At 37.8% G+C, this 19419-nt stretch overlaps 2 protein-coding genes and 1 non-coding gene across 3 annotated transcripts; 2 read left to right on the forward strand and 1 right to left on the reverse strand.

Moving 5' to 3' along the window:
- Nucleotides 1–870: 870 nt before the first annotated feature.
- LOC136233939 (sphingolipid delta(4)-desaturase DES1-like) lies at nt 871–3416 on the forward strand. Its single transcript, XM_066023674.1, has 2 exons — nt 871–1238; nt 2425–3416. Exons 1-2 carry the CDS (start codon nt 1050–1052, stop codon nt 3253–3255), a joined length of 1020 nt encoding a protein of 339 aa, XP_065879746.1. The 5' UTR covers nt 871–1049; the 3' UTR covers nt 3256–3416.
- A 1871-nt stretch (nt 3417–5287) lies between these two features.
- Nucleotides 5288–5360, forward strand: TRNAV-UAC (transfer RNA valine (anticodon UAC)). The gene has a single exon. It is a non-coding gene; the product is annotated as a tRNA-Val (tRNA).
- A 1028-nt stretch (nt 5361–6388) lies between these two features.
- On the reverse strand, nt 6389–12029 carry LOC136233333 (general transcription and DNA repair factor IIH subunit TFB2). Its single transcript, XM_066022968.1, has 15 exons — nt 11568–12029; nt 11304–11471; nt 11124–11192; nt 10637–10724; nt 10368–10468; nt 10233–10278; nt 10084–10143; nt 9325–9393; nt 9121–9204; nt 8952–9035; nt 8558–8643; nt 8308–8398; nt 7547–7627; nt 6941–7015; nt 6389–6798 (listed from the first exon to the last, which is right to left on the reverse strand). Exons 1-15 carry the CDS (start codon nt 11678–11680, stop codon nt 6664–6666), a joined length of 1350 nt encoding a protein of 449 aa, XP_065879040.1. The 5' UTR covers nt 11681–12029; the 3' UTR covers nt 6389–6663.
- Nucleotides 12030–19419: the final 7390 nt, after the last annotated feature.

Here is a 19419-nt window from a genome sequence, read left to right on the forward strand (position 1 = left end):
CAACTGGAGCGGGGAATCCTCGTCCCGTTTTTTAGCAGGGACGGGGACCAATATGGTCCCCGTAGGCGGGTACGGGGCGGGGATGGGAAATGGGATCCCCGTACCCGTCAAGCCCCGCTGGAAAATCTCCGATTAATCCCCGTTTATAAATGAAATTCAAAAACATTTACTTAAAATGTAGATCCGATATGAAGGATCAAACTTCTAACCAATTGAAACACCATCAAACATCTTAACCATTTCAACTCATTCTATTTCTTGTTAATCATTCAGTAATTAGATAACAAATATTAGAATTTTTAAATATTAGAATATTTGAACAATTTTTAGGTGATTTAGAATTTCCTATAATTGATAATTTCCAGCTAAATGGGTAAATGGGGATTCCCCATACCCGCGGGTATCCCCATGAGACGGGAACGATGACAGTTTTTGTCCCCATTTAACTAGCGGGGACATGGATGGAGAATCCCCGTTTAGACGGGAACGGGAATAGGAAACCAAATCCCTACTCGCCCCATCCCGTTTATATCCCTAGTCGGAGCGGGTCATCGAATGAGCCAATGGTCCCCCCACTCCATTTGCACCCTAGATTGAGATCTATTATGTACTATTTTAATCAAAACTCTTTTTGGTCGGAGGAAGACGAATGGCCAGCGTACTAAAAGTAGCCCAAAAGTGGGCCCAGTGGCACGTTGGCTGTTCTCACAATTCCAAGCGGGAAAAATATATACTTTTTTCTCCTAATTCCAATCTTAGCCGTTGGATTAGATCACCGTTGATTAAAGCGATTAATTTTATCAAACTCAGATGAGACTTGCCACACCGGATAAAATCACTTTTTGAAATATTTGCCTCTCTCTGTATATGAGCGGTGGTTGTTTTTGATATCTTTCTCCTTCTCCTATCTTTGAGCCGCACCTATAGGGCCAATAAACAGCGGAAAATAGGAGAAGAATTTTTTATTAATTTTCTCAACGAAGACGAAGAAGATTTCATTGAGAAATTCGGATAGGAACAGAGAGGAGAAGGACATTGAAGAGAAGATAATGGGTTTTGAGGGAGAGAAGAAGCATGAGAAAATGATCAAGAAAGAAGTAGAAGAAGAAGGTGTAATGGCGACTGACTTCTTCTGGTCATATACAGATGAGCCTCATGCTTCTAGGAGAAAACAGATCCTCTCTCAATACCCTCAAATTAAACAACTCTTTGGTCCTGATCCTTGGGCGTTCTTCAAGGTTTTTTTTATTTGTGTATTTACGTTTAGATCTGAGATAATGTGGCTTCATTTCTGCGGTTGATTCTTATTGTTAATGCGGTTTTACTGTGCTTTGTGTTTGATGTTTATACATTCAATTTAGTGTAATTGGATTCTCTTACTGCTACATTGGTTGACTGTATCTTCTTTGGTTCATGTTATCCCGAATTTAATTGTTTTATATATATTAGGTATTTGAAATTTTCTTTTGCTGTCGTTTTCATGTCAAAATTTGCTGATGTTGCATATGTTTGGCAAGTAGAAACCAGCTGTTCTTAGGAAATGGTCTTTTTGATCTTGAATATTTTGGTTAGCCAGAATTTGAATAAATTTCATTATAGTTCGAGTTCATCGCGTAAATTTATATCACCTCCCTCTGGTTATATGAGTAATTCCTTATATAATTTCTACTTAGGTCAATTTTATGTTAGTACAATTGTCATTTCAGCAATTTGAATGATTTCTGTTAATTTCTTGATAAATATAAGATTTATCGCAATGTACAAACTCATTTATGTTTACTTTTATCATCTGATCAAATTGTAGCTCTTGTTTTACTAATTTGAACTTTTCGGATATCATTATAGCATAATAGCTGTATAAGGATCTTGATTTATATCTCTGTATATCATCAGTCTCCATCCGAATTTGATAATTTTCTGGCAACTGAAAGTGTGCTCAATTGGTTTATTAGATTATTATAGAATATAGTTCATCTTTGACATAATATAGAATTGCATCATGTTAAATTTTCCATTTAGCTTACTCGATTCAAGTTGAAGCTTAACTGCCTTATTTATATGTTGCTCTGATATTTCTGGATGTTATTTTCACCTTGTTTAGCTGGATTCAAGTAAGAACACTAATTTGATCAAAGTTATACACTTATGAGATATAATGTCTTTGATTATTTCTTGTTTTTGCCTGGGGAACTAGACAATGGTTTCTGGTTTAGGCTTTCAACACCTTGAACGCTTTCCCCCTCCATGATTTCAGTAGTATGCTACGCTATACTGACTTGAAGTGAATCATAAAGACGAGTAACAATATAAACATTGCTAGGAATTGTTTGACAATGGATGCATAAATTCGAGTAATGTGCATTGTGTGTGTGTGTGTGTGTATATTGAATGTGGCTCATGGTCTTAATCTTTGTGGTTTTTCAGGTTTCTCTGGTTGTTTTTCTTCAGCTTTGGACAGCTACATTACTCTGTAATGCTGACTACCTGAAGATACTAGCAATCGCCTACTTCTTTGGCTCTTTCCTTAACCACAATCTATTCTTGGCTATCCATGAGTTAAGCCATAATCTTGCCTTCTCAACTCCGGTCTATAACCGGTGGCTTGGAATTTTTGCCAACCTCCCTATTGGTGTCCCCATGTCTGTAACTTTTCAAAAGTATCACCTTGAACACCATCGCTTCCAAGGAGTAGATGGGATTGATATGGATGTCCCAAGCCAAACCGAAGCCCGTCTCGTTACAAATGTCATTTCGAAATCTATCTGGGTCATCTTGCAACTCTTCTTCTACGCTCTAAGGCCTCTATTTCTCAAACCAAAGCCCCCTGGTTATTGGGAGTTCATCAATTTTTCTGTTCAGATAGCTCTCGATGTGGCAATGGTTTATTTTTGGGGTTGGAGATCCTTTGCTTACTTGATCCTGTCCACATTTGTTGGAGGTGGGATGCATCCAATGGCTGGACATTTCATCTCAGAACATTACGTGTTCAACCCGGAGCAAGAGACATATTCCTATTATGGTCCCTTGAATTATCTTACATGGCATGTCGGCTATCATAATGAACATCATGATTTCCCTAGGATCCCTGGAAGTAAGCTTCACCTGGTTAAGAATATTGCACCAGAATACTATGAAGGTTTAGATTCATATAAATCATGGAGCCAAGTCATATATATGTACATTATGGACCATACTGTTGGGCCATATAGCAGAATGAAGAGAAAGGTGTCAAATAGTGCAAAGAAATCTGAATAGATATGCTCTTATCTCTGTTATTTATTTAATTTTTTTGCCCTCTTCTATCAGTTAAGTGTGAGATATTACTTGATATCTATGTAGAAAAAAGATTGTAGCTTGTAACATTAAATGGAAATTTTTGTTGAATATATATTTTTCAGTGACAAGATTTCAGTTCACTTCCTATTTTGCCTCAGGACATATAACTATGCTATGACCTCTGTAATTTATTTTCAATTTTGGTGGATGCAAAGATTCAATCAATTTTGGTGGATGCAAAGATTTTCTTTTGGATGCTTGCACACAAAAGTTCGGACCCGTTTGGTTTAACCGTTGTTATTTGTTGTTGATGTTTGCTTTTGCTAATAGGTAGTAGATATCGGTTAAATTTTTCTACTGAAAGTTGTTGGTGTTAGCCGTATTGTTAGTTGTTTGCTATTAAGTGATAGATAGTCATTGTTTAACAAAATTGTAATAAACTGTTGTTGTTAGTTGTTCGTTCAGTTGTTGCGGTTAGTCGATTGCTATCGTTAGTAGTTGTTTGTTATTGTTGTTAGCAGTTGCTTTTTAATCATAACTAACAAAGTAGTCTGTTTGGTTCTCCTTTTTGTTTTTTTCACTCCAAACAGTGGAATAAAAGTGTTTGTCTGACTAGGAAATCAGGCAAAGATATTCTGATTTATGTTGAGGGTGTATCACATTGCATGCATCATTCTTGGAGGCGACATAGGGATCGGCGACCGCACAAGGTGGGTATAAATGGTCATTCGCTAACCTCCCAAAGGTTCGGCCTGACTCGATTACAGAAATATAAATACAATGCAAGGCTAAAAAAAGTTCGGTTCGATTCGATTACAAAAAGCAGACAGTGTTAGAGTTATCTGAAGAAATGTGGCCTAAGCATGTTAGGTAATCCCAGTGCTGAGAAATGTGTAACTAAACCTGCAATATAATATCACTAACCTTTTTTAAACAAGAAAAGTTACTCCAGGTGAAAACTAAAAATGTAATGACCCGGTTTTGAGGAGGTAGTGCACGGTGAGTAAAGAGTCGTTTTAAAGGATGATTACGTAAAAATGAATTAAATTCTATATGGGAAATGGAGAGTAACAACAAGATCTAATACCATATAGATATTGTCTGTTTCGGTTCAAATCCCACTTATTACATCTAAGGTTTTAAAACGTGTTTACATATATCATAAACATATCTTACTACATCAATCACTCCCTCTATTTTTTTTTTTTTTTGTTATGGCATTCAGTTTGTTCCTGTCCCATCAACATCACTTAAGGACGTTCCTTGCACAGTTCTTCTATCCAAGCGTCACCCACTTTAAGGACGGATCTAGGGGGTTGAGCATCCATTGGTCGTTGAAAAAAGCAAAAAATCTACGGAAAATGTTTATGGGCTTTTTTTTATGTAAAAATATATATAAAAAAAATATCAATTTAGCACCTATAAATCACGAGAGACTACCACAAGCACTTCTTAGCAATGAATCCTGGATCCTTCACTTACCACTTTGGACCGGGTTGTTACATGTCCACCAACTTCAACTTGTTTTGTCCTCGTGCCAACACATCAGAATCAGTTCTAATACCAATTGTAATAAGTTTGTCTAATATCATGTAGATATTATCGATTTTGATCCAAATTTCATTTATTCGGACCTCACATTTTTAAAACGCAACTGTATGATTGGAAACACACCTTAGTGATACCTCCTGTCACTCCCCAATTTCCGAATAAAATCTAGTTCACTCTTGCTCTTATCACAAAAAATTTAGGATTATTTTTCGTTCTTTCTAGTTTTTCTGCGTCTTGAAACAGATGATGGAATTTATATATTTTGATCAAAGTTACTGAGTCTGAGACTCAGAGGGATTCGTTTCCATACCAAATCATTTCATTTTCAGGAACCAAAACAAGTTAACTATCAAATGATAGTAAAATGAGAAATGGAAATTTCTTGGAACCAGGCTGTGTTAGGGTCGTTGGAGACTATTATATCCGTTATATATAAGTGTTAACTATCATGTCCATCCAAGCTGCTGTGGTGTAGTGGTTATCACGTCAGTCTTACACACTGAAGGCCCCCAGTTCGATCCTGGGCAGTAGCATTTTTGTTTTTCCTCTTTTTTACAACTATTTCGCAGCCTTTAGCTCAAATTTTTATGCGGAATGAAATGAATTCAATTAAATTATTGATTTATCTGTTTTAAATTTTTTTAAATAATGAATTGAATGAGATATTAAAATCAAATTCCTTTAAGATCCATCAAAATAAATATCTCCAAACAAAATTAAATTATTGATTTGTCTGTTTTAATTTTTTTTAAATAATGAATTGAATGAGAAATTAAAATCAAATTCCTCTAAAATTCATCAAAATAAATATCTCCAAACAACTAGTTTAAGTTGTTCAAGTGGTTTCTTAAAAAACAAAAAAAAAAAAAAAAAAAAAAAGTTGTCCGAGTGGTCTAATTCATTAAAATTAGGTAGTGCTCATATATATACCAGTTATTACAACCAAATCAATTCAACCGGATCAAACCGTTTCAATCAAGGGCGGACGACACTATGGCTGAGGCCTTGCCCCTAGACCGCCCAAAAATACATTTTATTATGATGGATGAATGATTTTGACCAGTTAAAATTCTCAATCCAGACCAAGAACTCCCTTTATTTTCCAAACCCATCAATCCCTTCTCAAACAATTTAATTATAGATGATTTTCATAATCTGAAAAAACGAAATATATTATGGATAATATAATATATTTTGATCTGGCAATAAAAAAACAAATTACTAAAATTTTTTACCCCCTTCCAATCCTTAGAAATCTATACCTTTAAAAACCAACCACTAATAAAAAATATATATTTTATTGTTAATATAATTTTTATTTTATTATAATACAAAGTTAAATGAGAACAGAAACACTATTTTCATAAGATTTTTGGAAATCGGTTCCGATTGAACCTGTAACCTTTAATCTTTTCCAATCCTTTTAACCGATCCGATACATAAAGTAGGTTTCACATGACTGTCACTACAAACTCACTTCTCCGCAGCAATAGTTACTATATCCATCCCATCGTTCACAGCTATTAGTTAAAAACTAAACCAAAAGAGGAAAAATTTAGCATTTAAACCAAATAACAATAACCATTATGATATCACATATTAGTGCTAAAAGATGTGAACCTTTTGAATTTTGAGTAAAATGTTGTAAAACGCTTAAGACTGTCTAACAATCACAGGTTTTGGATGTGTATTTCAAAAATGTAACAAGGCGATTGCTTGTTCTCTCTTTCTTCTTTCTTCCTAGTAATAACTTATAAGTTTCTTGGGCGATTTGGAATATATACATGTACTCGAACTCGAACTCGTTGTCTCAATATTCACAATTGACTCGCCTGACTACTTCTGTCCACGTATAAACTCTCTCATGTTCATGTGAATTTCTGCCTTCACTACTATCCGCATTTTCTTTGAATCCTCCCAGAGTAAACCGCCCCACTCGCGTGCAAAGTCACAAGCCGCCTCGTAGACATCCTGGAGAGCCATGTACAACATAAGAGCATGAAAAGGAAAAAATCTAGAACGGTCTGGGACCATTCAAATGTTGATATGTCGTCCAGGACTAGACCAAACCGACCAGACCAAACTGATGCAAACAAGAAGATGTTTGACTTACCCTGGAGGGGAATTCATCATAGAGATGTGCAGGGGTCGACTCAACTCTATTCAGATCTGATTCCCAAAGTCTTATCTATCAAAACAACAACAAAAAGACCCACTTTGAATAGTTTGAAAATCATTCCATTTAGAAAAGACCAGATAAAAATCACCCATGACCCCTTAACTTTGACGTTGATGACCCTTGAACTTCAAAACTAGACATAAAAATCTCTGAACTTTTGACATATATTAACATTAAAGTCCAAAAGGCTATTGACCAGTGTAAATAACAGTTGACCAGGTGAATTGTCGGTATCACACTGATTTGTTCATGGACTATCATGTTAGTAGCGCCAAAATTGAGGGGCCATGGGTGTATCTTACCCGTGTAATTTACTGGCAATTAACCTAGTCAACTAGCATTTACATTGGTCAACGGCCATTTGGATTTTTATTTTAGTATATGTCAAGTTCAGGGACTTTTATGTCTGATTTTGAAGTTAAGGAGATATCATGTTAGTAACGCCAAAGTCAAAGGGCCATGGGTGTATTTTACCCAAAAAAACACCTATTGAAACGCCATCACAATTGAAGATTTTTTTTGTTGACATATCATCTTCACCTGATCTGTAACATTTTCAGGCACAGAAGGTAATCTCTCTGCAACACGTGGATGAGCATTCTGCTGAATAAAAGAAATTATCTGCAAAGGAAAGAACGAAAGTAAGCTGTAAGCCGAAGCATAATAGTTCCTTAAGTTGCAAACCAGGGGAAAGAACAAAAAAGAAAGAAATGAAAAGATTTTCATGTTAGACTTCCAACATTCCAGCATCAATGAACATCTAAAGACCTTTTGCAAGAGAGTAATCAGTTGATGTGGGAGTAGCAAGGATAGCTTCGATTTGAAAGTTATCGAACATCATGAATTGTTCACTGAGGAAATGGGGATGGCAATTTCTGACATGATAACACGATTTATAGTGACAACTCGACGACTAACATGAGACGATTGACACGGTTATCATTTTTCTTACATTTATATCATATATAATTATATGAAACATATAGATAACATAACACGATTTTGGCACGATAATCCGAAATTGCCACCCCCAGTGGAGGTGAGGAGGAAGGCGCAAGGTTAAATGTAAGTGCCAAGGCATGATTGGGAAGACCATGGCACCTAAGTGCAGGGTGTCAGGGATAAGGCACAAGCATGTGGCTCACAAAGGTGAAGCACGGAAATATAAATATAAAATTAAAACCAACTTTATTACATAGACAATTAGGTATGCATATACTTGGGTACTCAGGATTGAGCCTCATGAGCCTTCAGCCTGAGGCATGCTTTTAACTACTGTAGAGGGAGGTTGGGAAGCTCACCTGATCTGCTGTGATGCCATTTTCGAAAGCATTATACAAACTTTCTTTTGTTATTGCTCCAACAATAAGGTTTGGCAGTTGATATTCTACCCTGCAAATACAATCAGAACGCTTTAACTTCCTTACTTCGCAAATCAACAACACAGTAACCATAGCTCTGAGAATACGTACAAAGCAACTGTTTATGAGATAATACATATGAGCTAGTAGATTCAAACAAATAGTTCTTTATTTTTCGGCGGTCACATACCTTGCAAAAAGACGAAGAATTTCGCTGTGCAGCTTAGATGTTGAGTATGCATACAACCTAAAGTTTGTTTCCACCATAACAAATCCCTGAAAAGATGAATAAGCAGTGTAAGATGATGTCACAAATAACTCCCTCTCTGTCCACTATCAGGTCCATGTGTAGGACACTTCTGGTTTTCCAAGGAAGTCACTGAAATTGTCATTTTGGCACATTAATCTACATTTTTTTTAACTGCACTGAAGTCATGTTACATTACAGTGCATAATAAAAGCCACAACAATGACCAGGAGGTAGATGTAAATAAAAAAATCAAAGAGAAGGGCACACTGCCGAGAAATGAATTGGGCCAAAGGCCAGGCATTCACATTATTGATATAGACATCATTTAATGTACCTGTTTTCGTGATGAGGAATCTGTTAAGCTCACTGAAAGATTAGTTGCCAATTGAGTAGGTATAAACCAACTCTCTTTCCTGCCCTGAAAAAACAGATATTAATAAGCAGGCAATACTTGTCACCTGCAACATCACATAGAAAGCTTATTTAATAACAGACTAGATCACCTGCTGAAGTTTAACCAGTCCCAAGTCTCCAAGGTCTTTTATTGTGGTTCTCTGAACCTCAGTCAACGTATTCATATTATATCCCTAATTCATGAAGCCATAGAAAATACAACTCAATGTCAGATTCAATATCAGATGTTTATTTTTTTGCAATAACTGATAATCCATGATGACAATTATAAACTGCAAAAATGCATTCAATACCTTGCCAGTGATATGAAAACTAAGCTCTAGCAGAAAGGACATTAGATCTGCAGGATCTATACCACGTTCCTGAAGCAAAAAAGAGAAAATCTGAATATAAGATAGACAACACGGAAAACAAAATACATAAGATACATGAAGTGGAACAAAACTGTAATTTGTAGCACAAATAAATTAAACATCTAGCTACTATGAGCTTAAAACAAGTTTAACTGAAGGCAGGTTCAATTCGCATTACCCATTGTTACAAAAGTTCAGTGTAATACGCCAAGCTGACCAAGAATACACAAAAGTTCAATGTCATATACAAGTGATGAGAGGGCTTGGATGCTCATTATCCACAAGTCTCATACTAATGTTAATCATAGCCATGAATTAACAAAAGTTTTCAGCTGCCAGTAGTGCCAATTCTTACTTCTTACCAGCAACATAAACAGTAAAGAATACAAATATTCACAGATTATATTAATAATAGTTGAAAGGAGATGAACAAGCAGGCCGTTTTTTTTTATCTTAGAACAAGTTTTGTGGAACAGAAATTCTAACCATGTAGACATGAAAAGAGAAAAGAAAAAAGATGTCATATGTTAACAGTAAATAATAATAGTCTATAGGCTTAGTAGAAATTTAACTATACTAAACTAAACACATGGTTAAACGCTAAGATGGTTCTATATGATAGAAATCATCAGAAGTCTAGTACCAGTAGGGGCAAGAGACAGAAGCAGAAATATCTAAAGTGAGCTTACAGATTCAAACCTCAGAATTAGAGATATATTCCCTGATAATGTACCATAGTTGTCCATTTGTATCCATCAGCTGTAATTGCAAAGGTTCAGAAGATATTTCAAATTCCAGTAACAAATAATAACTAGGGAAAGTAAGTCCTTGTGTAGCATGATACACACCAGAAACTGGAAACCACTCTCTGTCAATCGTGGAGCTTCTTTATCCCTATAGAAAAAGGCACATACTCAGCACGTCATAACATGAAATGCTGCACAGCATCAAAACAAAGGGCTGCATGCAACAAAAATGAATACCTTTGACTCAAAAGACCTCGCCGAAGAATATTTATCATGGAAGAGCTGAAGTTAGTAAGCTTTTCTGCTTGGCCCGAGTTTATAAGTTGCAGCAAGAAACACTGGTTGAACAATAGCAACCAATGAGAGAGTGGTATAAGCGAATCAATGGCCCAACTAAAACACTGATATTATTTCATATTGAAGCGATAATGTGGAAATGATAACTATCATACAGTTCTTGATACACAATGCTGAAGAGGAGTACATATTGAAAATAAATTTCACACCTCCCATTGTCCAAGAGCATATGCCTCAAGTTCCTCCAAGCTTGGAAGTTTTATAGTTGAATCCATTGGTTCCCTTGGTAAAACTCCACTGCGGTGATGACAATTCAATGTTGAGCACCAATAATAAGCTAAGGTTCCCACATGATGGCATCAATTAGTGGAAGAATAGTACAACTTAATAGTAGATAACTTCTTAAGAAATAAAAATTCAAAAGACCAAGTGTTAGCTTAAGGTCATGTTGATGAGCTAAAAAGCAGGAACAAAAGTTGCAGAGAAGAGGAAAAAAATAAACATACCATATAAAATAAGATAGTTTTCAATCTCTACTTATCAGATTGCCATTGATTTGAGCCAAATTTCTATATGCAGCATAAGAGTTCAATGAAATACACAAAGGAAGAAAGGTTATCTCATATTCTTCTTCAATTGAAACCACTACTTAATTAATAAATGCATTCTAGTTATGATATTTGATATACAACTCACCCATTTATTATATGCTTCCTGAGGTGAGTTTGAAATGTAGGATTTAATCTATAGCTGGTTTCCTTCTTCCTGCCAATGTTCAAATTCACTATTTCAGCGAAGAGCAAAAGGTATAGCAGTGAACAACTTTTTGCACATATCATCTTCATTGATCAGAATCCAATAGATTAAGCAGGTTACCTTTCCACAGTTTCAGTAAAAATTCTCAACTGAATCAAACGATCAATTGCAACCCTATGCTTGCTGGATCCATCATCGAGAACCCACTCCTCCAGTGTCTTGGCTGATACTGGACCATCTATGTACAAGATTACCAGCACATACTTCTTCGCTAAAGGAGGCAAAGACCTAAAAATCATATTCGATCAACATCGTTCATTGAAGAATGAACAATAACAATAATAAAGTAATACCAATCACAATGTGAAGTGAATTGAGAAGGACCTGAGGATGGCTTGGCAGATGAAAGGATTGGTGTAAAGATGATCGAGCTTCATTGCTGGCAAAGAGCCCACCATGTCCATAAAATTCTTAGCAATGATTCTCACCTGAGGCATTTTCCCCTTTTTTTGGGATTATCGTTCCACCGGAATAGACTTCAGTTGCTCTTTTAGGGTTCTTATTTGATGGAAGCTCTAGATTAATGGTACTTGATATTCACGAAAGCAACGGCGTTTAACGGTTGTATTCCTGCTCGCCGGTTTCTGCTCTTGAGGAAGATGGAGATAGGTTAATAGGAACGAACTTTGAAATGAGGGATGATGCTGGAGTTACAATCCTCTGCAACTAGCTACTATGATAAACCAATCTACTTTTCTGCTATATCTTGATCTTTGTAGTTGTTACTCGCCGGACCAGTCAGAACCACTTTCGCCGGAGACTAGTTTGATAGGCGGCGTTTATATGCGCTATATATCTATAGTTTTTTTTTTTTTTTTTTTCTATATATCTATAGTTTACTCGCGCAAATATTTGTTATCGGGTGTTGTTAAACCCAGCCCAAATTCCCACCCCTAGCCCCGTGAAAGAACGAAAATACCCTTTCATGGGTTTTGGGGAGGAAAAAGCTATTTTTTTGCTCTCCCGACACGCGGACGTGTGCCTATCACGCCTCACCTTGTGGTCGGGCGTGATAGCCCCACGCCTCATCGTGTGGTCGGGCGTGATCGCTACACGCCCGACCACACGGTGAGACGTGGGGCTATCACGCCCGACCACAAGGTGAGGCGTGATAGGCACACGCCCGCGTGTCGGGAGAGCAAAAAAAAAATAGTTAGTCCGTTATTGAATTAAATCCGTAAATACCTGTTACGTAAAAAAAATTAGTCCGCTGTTGAATTAAACCCGTAAAAAAATTAGTCCGCTATTGAATTTAACCCGTAAATACCTGAATTAACAAAATAAAAATTTAACTAAAATTAACAAAATAAAGATTTAGTTAAACTAAATTAAACAAAATAAAATTTACAACAACTAAAATTTACAACATAAAAATTTTAGTTAAACTAAATTAAACAAACTAAAAATTACAAAAATTAATTAAATTAATTAAAACCCATCGGGCGTATGAACATCACGCCCGACCTATGGTGCGGGCGTATGAACATCACGCCCGAACCATAGGTCGGGCGTATGAACATCACGCCCGAACCATAGGTCGGGCGTGATAGCCTCACGCCCGAACCACAGGTCGGGCGTGATATTCATACGTCGGAACCGTAGGTCGGGCGTGATGTTCATACGCCCGACTGCGATTCCGGCGTTTTTAAAAAATCACCCACAAATTCAATTTTTAAGCTTAAATCAAAAAACAAAAACGGTAAATCTTATTATTTTCGCTTTCCCTTTACGGTTGTTGTTACACTCCATGTTTTGGTTTACAAATTAGTCCGGATTTGATCAAAGAGTATGTAGGGTATTTGAAAGGTTTTGTGTTTTTTCAAATTTTGGGTAAAGGGTAATTTGGTCTTTTCATGGGACTAGGGGTGGGAATTCATGGATGGATTTAGTAATCCACTTGTTATCCAAAAAAAACTGTATTCTTCAAAAATAAAATAAATAAATAACTATAGTAAACTATGCTAATAAATGTTATTCATTCAATCTACTGTAAAATTATAGGGTTAATTACATATGGTTTCATCAATTTTCAACGCAAATGCAACAATGTGGTTTGTAAAATTTTACATTTGAATTCACTTTGTCAGACTTCGAAATGAAAATTTTCAAGAATTGAATGATATTTTAAACAATTTTAATTCTTCAATTTTTTAGGTTTGAGGTTATTGTTTGTGTATGACAGGAAAAGTTAATGTTTAAAAGAAGAAAACTAAAAAAATGTGATTTTGAAAAATTAAAAATATGGTATGATACTAAACAACCTTAATTTTTATAAATTTTCATTTTGAATTCATTATCGGCCAAATTTGACAAATTAAAAAGAAATGCAAAATTTATAAATCACATAATGGCGTTTGTAAAGAAAAATATCACAAATAATCATCTGCAAATCTGTATAACCACATGACATCTACTTGTGATTAACACAAAATTATATTCTTTACAATAAAAAAAAAATAAGATTTTTATAGTTTTTTCTTATGAACATAGTAAAAAAGTACAAATTTATCAGGGATGAAATGAATAATATTATTGAATTTTACATCATTCATTTCTCAAAACAAATAAAATTTGCATGAATTAAATTATTAATTTACAATTAAATTGTTATGACATAATTATTGATAAATTTTTAAATTGCTGTGACAGGGCTGGTGTCTGATGCGGGGGGTAAGGCACCACCGCTGTCGAGAGCTGATGCTGGGCAGGCCGTAGCAGCCGCCGGTGATGCTGGGCAAGGCAGGTTGAGCGCCGGCAGCGCTGATGGGCACTGCGTATTGAGCGCCGGCGATGCTGCTGGGCAGCTCAATTTGAGCGCCGACGCTGGTTCGGGCACTGCCAGCAGGGTGCCGGGCAGTGTTGGGGCTGTGCAGGATGGGGCGGCGGCAGTGGTGCAGGCTGCCTCGGGACAAATCCAGGAAAATAAAGGGATGTCGGATAGGTTTGGTGATGAGTGTGGGGTTCAGATTCAGGGGAACGCAGTTTCCCATATCTAGGGTTGGGATGAATGGATTAGGGCAAATTTCTTGGAAGGATACGGTAATGGGGGTGGTTGAGGAGGAGCCTTGTATGGAGGAAGTGTTGATGGAGGGGGATTATGATGAAGTGTTCTCTGACTCTGATGAAGAGGATGGTGAACAAGACGATCCTCTTTGTCATGTGATTAGGCTTTCCTCAGCAGATAAGCGGGAGCTCAGGAAAAAGTGGAAGATTTCTTTAATAGTTACTGTGCTTGGGAAGAGAATTAGCTTTAACTACTTCGCTCATAGGATCCAAGCTCAGTGGGCGAAGAAAGGTAAAGTCAGTATTACTGACTTAGAGAATGACTATTATGTCATTAAATTTACTCATGTTGAGGATTATAATGTTGTGATCAATGGGGGTCCGTATATTATTTCCAACCATGTTCTGGCCTTGCGGCCTTGGGTTCCCAATTTTGATCCTCATGATTGCTCGGTGAACAGGATTTTGACCTGGGTTAGGTTTCCGGGCCTTCCTATAGAATACTATAGTGAAAGTTTTCTCAATAAAATAGGAGGTCTGGTTGGGAAGGTTCATCATGTGGACAAAACTACAGTTGGAGCTATTAGAGGTAAGTTTGCAAGGGTTTGTATTGATGTTGATCTTGCAAAACCTCTGTTGTCAAAATTTTGTGTTCATAACAAGGTGTACCTTATTGAATATGAAGGTCTACATAATATTTGTTATGATTGTGGTATGTATGGTCATACTCGGGAGGGGTGCCCTAAGAGGGATAAGGTGTTAGTAGAGGAAGCTGAGGGTGATATCGGAAGAACTGAAGGGATCCAAGGTGATGGGGGGAATTTTGGAGCCTGGATGGTGGCAAAGAGGTCTGCTAGACGAAGGACTCATCCTCCAGTTGTTCAAAATCGTCCCCCTGATATCAACCCTAATATAAAGTCTATCCTGCCAAATCCTACTGCTAATCCTAGTATTAAAGAGAAACCTAACCCCAAAGTCAAGGGGGATTCTAGGGCTGCTTCAGGTATCACTTCAGGTTCTAGATTTGGAGCCCTGACCATTGAGGAAGTCCAAGATTCTGACCAGGTTGACGAGCATATTGATCAAAGCATGCCAAGATTAGAATCTGTAGAACCATCAGTTAAGGTGATTGAAACTGTTAACCCCCTCTTTGTCTCCAAAGGTGAATCCCAGGTGGGGTCCCAAACTTTAGCTTATCAAAGGAAGAAGAAGATAAATGAGTTTAGTATTCCTAATCAGGGTGGTGATCCTGGTATTGGGAAGACTATGGGTGTTAATAAAACTAGTATGAAAAAGCTAAAAGGGAAGCAAAAAGGTGGCCATAATTCTATGGTTTTACCAGATAAGAGAGGGCCTGCGGGTACCTCGGCAAGGCTCTCAGGAGCCCCTAATAAATATATGGCTTAGGTTTGTGGGTATGGTCAGTTGTCCTCCTTTCTATGGATTTGTTGCTTTAGAATGTTAGAGGTGCGGCTAGCAAGGCTACCCGTATCCATGTTAATGATTTAATTAAACAATTTAATCCGTCTTGTTTTGCTTTAATGGAAACTAAGATTAGTGGAGATAAAGCAGACGAGGTGGTTAAAAAGTTTAGGAACTGGAACTGTGTTAGATCGGAGGCTATTGGTCAGGCTGGTGGGATTTGGCTTTTCTAGAAGCCAGATCATGTTCATTTCGATATAATCAGTATGAATAAACAGTTTATTCATACTAAAGTGAGTGTTTCTGGTAATAAACCCTTTTTTATTACCCTGGTGTATGCGGATCTTGTGCTGGCCAATTGGAAACAGCTTTGGGAGGTTCTTTACTCTATAAGTATTAACATAACTGAGCCTTGGTTTGTTGTTGGCGGCTTTAATGATATTGCTTTTATGAGTGATTAGAGAGGAGGTTCGCATCACTATGTTAACCGTTGCCTCAACCATAAGAATAGCATGGATTTATGTGGGCTTTCTGATCTAGGGGCTTCTGGTCATAAGTTCACTTGGAAGCGCAATAGTACCTTTGTTCGGTTGGACAAAGTTTATGCTAATGTTTCAGCTCAATCTACTTTCCCTGAAGGTTCTGTGTTAAATCTGCCGTTCCGACATTCGGATCACTGTCCTATCTTATTCAGGCTTATGAGAGGTATTAGACCTAGGGGGGAGAGACCTTTCCGCTATCAGGTGGCTTGGGAGTCTCATCCTCAGTTTAAGGATTTCGTTCAAGATAATTGGAAACCTCACTCAAATGTCCTTCAAGCTGCTGATGGTTTCAGAAGGAATGTGCTGGGGTGGAATAAAAAGGTCTTTGGGCATATTATTAGGAGGAAGAATAAATTATTGAATAGAATTGAGGGCATTCAGCGTAGGTTGGAGGTTAGGTTTGATCACAGTTTGGATGGCCTTTTCAGAACTCTTCAGAAGGAGTTGGAAGCTGTGCTTAGGTAGGAGGAGCTTCTTTGGTTTCAAAAGTCTAGGAAAGCCTGGATCAGAGATGGGGATCGAAATACCAGGTACTTTCATCTCTCTACCATCATTAGAAGACAGAGGAATAGGATTGATGCGATTAAAAACTCTAATAGTGATTGGGTTTATGAGGACGAAGATATTCGGAACTTGGCTCTGGATTTCTATAGGGACCTGTTTAAAGAGGAACCTGTTGATCTAGATAAGGCTCATTCTGTTGCCACTTTTCCCATGGTGGGAGAGGATAGAATTCTGGAGGCCTTCCATCCTATATCCCTGAAAGATATTGATCAAGCCATTTTTAGTATTGGGGCTACTAAAGCTCCTGAGATTGATGGCCTGCCTGCTGGCTTTTTCCATAAACACTGGGAGGTTGTGAAGGAAGGTATTTATAACTTGATCAAATGTGTTTTTAATGGCTCTCAGGATATCGGGCTGGTGAACAGAACCCTTCTGGTTCTGATTCCTAAAGTTGAGAAGCCTTCTTCTTTCTTACACATGAGACCTATCAGTCTTTGTAATGTTTTATATAAGACTATTACAAAGATGGTGGCAAACAGAATCCGTTGCATTCTTCCTGAGATCATTAGTCAGAATCAGGGAAGCTTTGTGTCGGGTAGACAAATGATGGATAATGTGGTGATTGCCCAAGAGATGGTCCACACTATGAAGATCAAAAAGGGGAAGAAAGGTATTGTCGCTCTTAAGTTAGATCTGGAGAAAGCCTATGATCGCATTAACTGGAGTTTTCTGATGGAGAGTCTGGAGAGAGCTAGGATCCCGGACAATTGGAGAAGGTTAATAAAGGTTTGTATTTCTTCTCCTGTTTTTCAAGTTTTGATTAATGGGGATATGTCGGAGGAATTCTCTCCGGGCTGGGGTATCCGTCAAGGGGACCCAATGAGCCCCTTCTTATTTGTTATTGCAATGGAAAGGTTGTCTCACCTAATCCAAGATGCTATTGATAATGGGAAACTCCACCCGGTGGCTATCAATAAGTTCTGTCCCTAGATTACTCACTTGTTCTTTGCGGATGATGTTCTGATCTTTATGGAAGGTAATGAAGAGCAGTTAAGTGTTATTATGGATATTCTTGATTGTTTCTATTTTGCCTCTGGTCAGAAGCTCAATGTCCAGAAATCCAGGCTGATGTGCTCTAAGAATATGAACCAAAGAGCCTGTAAAAGAATGAGTGAGATGTCAGGCATTCCTCTGACTCGCTCTCTTGGGAAGTATCTGGGTATTCCCCTCCATAGTGAGAGAGTGTCGAAGGTGTCTTTTAAAGATACTTTGGATAAAGCTAATATAAAGTGTGCCACGTGGAAAGCTAAGACTCTCTCTCTCGCTGGCCGTCTTACGTTGATTCAATCTGTCAATTGTGCGACCCCCAATCACATTATGCAGGCTTGTCATCTTCCGGAGCATGTGCTTAAGGATCTTGACAAAATTAATCATAGGTTCCTGTGGGGAGAAGCCGAGGAGGGGAGGAAGATCCATCTTGTTCCTTGGAAGGAGGTTTGTCAACCAAAGGATATTGGAGGTCTGGGCATTAGAAAAGCCAAAGATAATAATAAAGTCTTATTAATGAAACTCCTGTGGCGAACGTGGCAGTCTCCTTCAGCTTTGTGGGTTCAGCTTTTATGCGGTAAATACCGGAAGGACAAGGTGTTTGGGGGTCCTAAGGATAGAGTGCTTAATTGTTCCTTTCTTTGGAAAGGCATTAGTGCGGTTTTTGCAGAGTTCTGTTCAGGGATTGGTTGGAATGTGGGTAATGGCAGGTCCATCAGTTTCTGGAAGGATATTTGGATAGGGAAAAAGCCTTTATTAGAGGTTTGTACTTCTAGACCGCCGTTGGACATTCAGGACTAGAGGATTGCTGATGTAGTGGCGGAGGGTGAGTGGATTTGGGCAAAATTTGAGTCATATCTCAGTCTGGAATCGCTCCTTACAATTAGAGGTGTTCAGATTAGTAGTCAAAGTGAAGACAAGGATAGTTACTGTTGGTCTTTGACGAACAATGAGGCCTATTCGTGTAAATCTGCTTTTCAGGCTTTCTATCAGGAGTCGGATACCTCGACCCCAGGGGTGTGGATGACGATTTGAGCTTTAAAAGTGCCTTACCGTATTAGAAGTTTCTTGTGGCTTGGGGTTAAAAATAGATTGCTTACTAATTCGGATAGAAAAATGAGGCATCTGGTGGAGTCTGGAGCTTGTGGCAGATGAAAAGATTATGAAGAAACTTTGTGTCATGCTCTCAGGGACTGTGAGAAAAGTAAAGAGGTTTGGAGGAGAATTCTCCCTAGGGATTTGCTTTCTTCTTTTTTAGCCCACTCTGAGAATGATTGGTTTGTGGATGGGATAAATGGGATTCTTCTGCCTGAATTGCATCAGAGTGTTCTTTTATTTGTGGTGGTTTGCCATCAGATTTGGAGATGGAGGAATGAGGAGATCTTTGGAGGAAATATGGTGTCTGTGCCAAATGTTTTAGATTTCTTTTCCAGAAAGATTAGCACCTTGGTGGAGAGCTTTGTTGAGGATCCCTTTGCTAGGACTACTCAGAGGAAGGAGGTCCATCTTTTAGGCTGGTGTAGGCCGGGCGAAGGTGTGGTGAAGCTTAACACTGATGGTTCTTGTCTGAGGGACGGGAGAATTGCCGCAGGAGGAGTTCTTAAAGATGATGGTGGCAAGTGGGTTTCTGGTTTCTCTCAGAATTTGGGTGTTGGGTC

Source organism: Euphorbia lathyris, chromosome 6 (genome assembly GCF_963576675.1).
Source record: "Euphorbia lathyris chromosome 6, ddEupLath1.1, whole genome shotgun sequence".
NCBI lineage: Eukaryota > Viridiplantae > Streptophyta > Magnoliopsida > Malpighiales > Euphorbiaceae > Euphorbia > Euphorbia lathyris.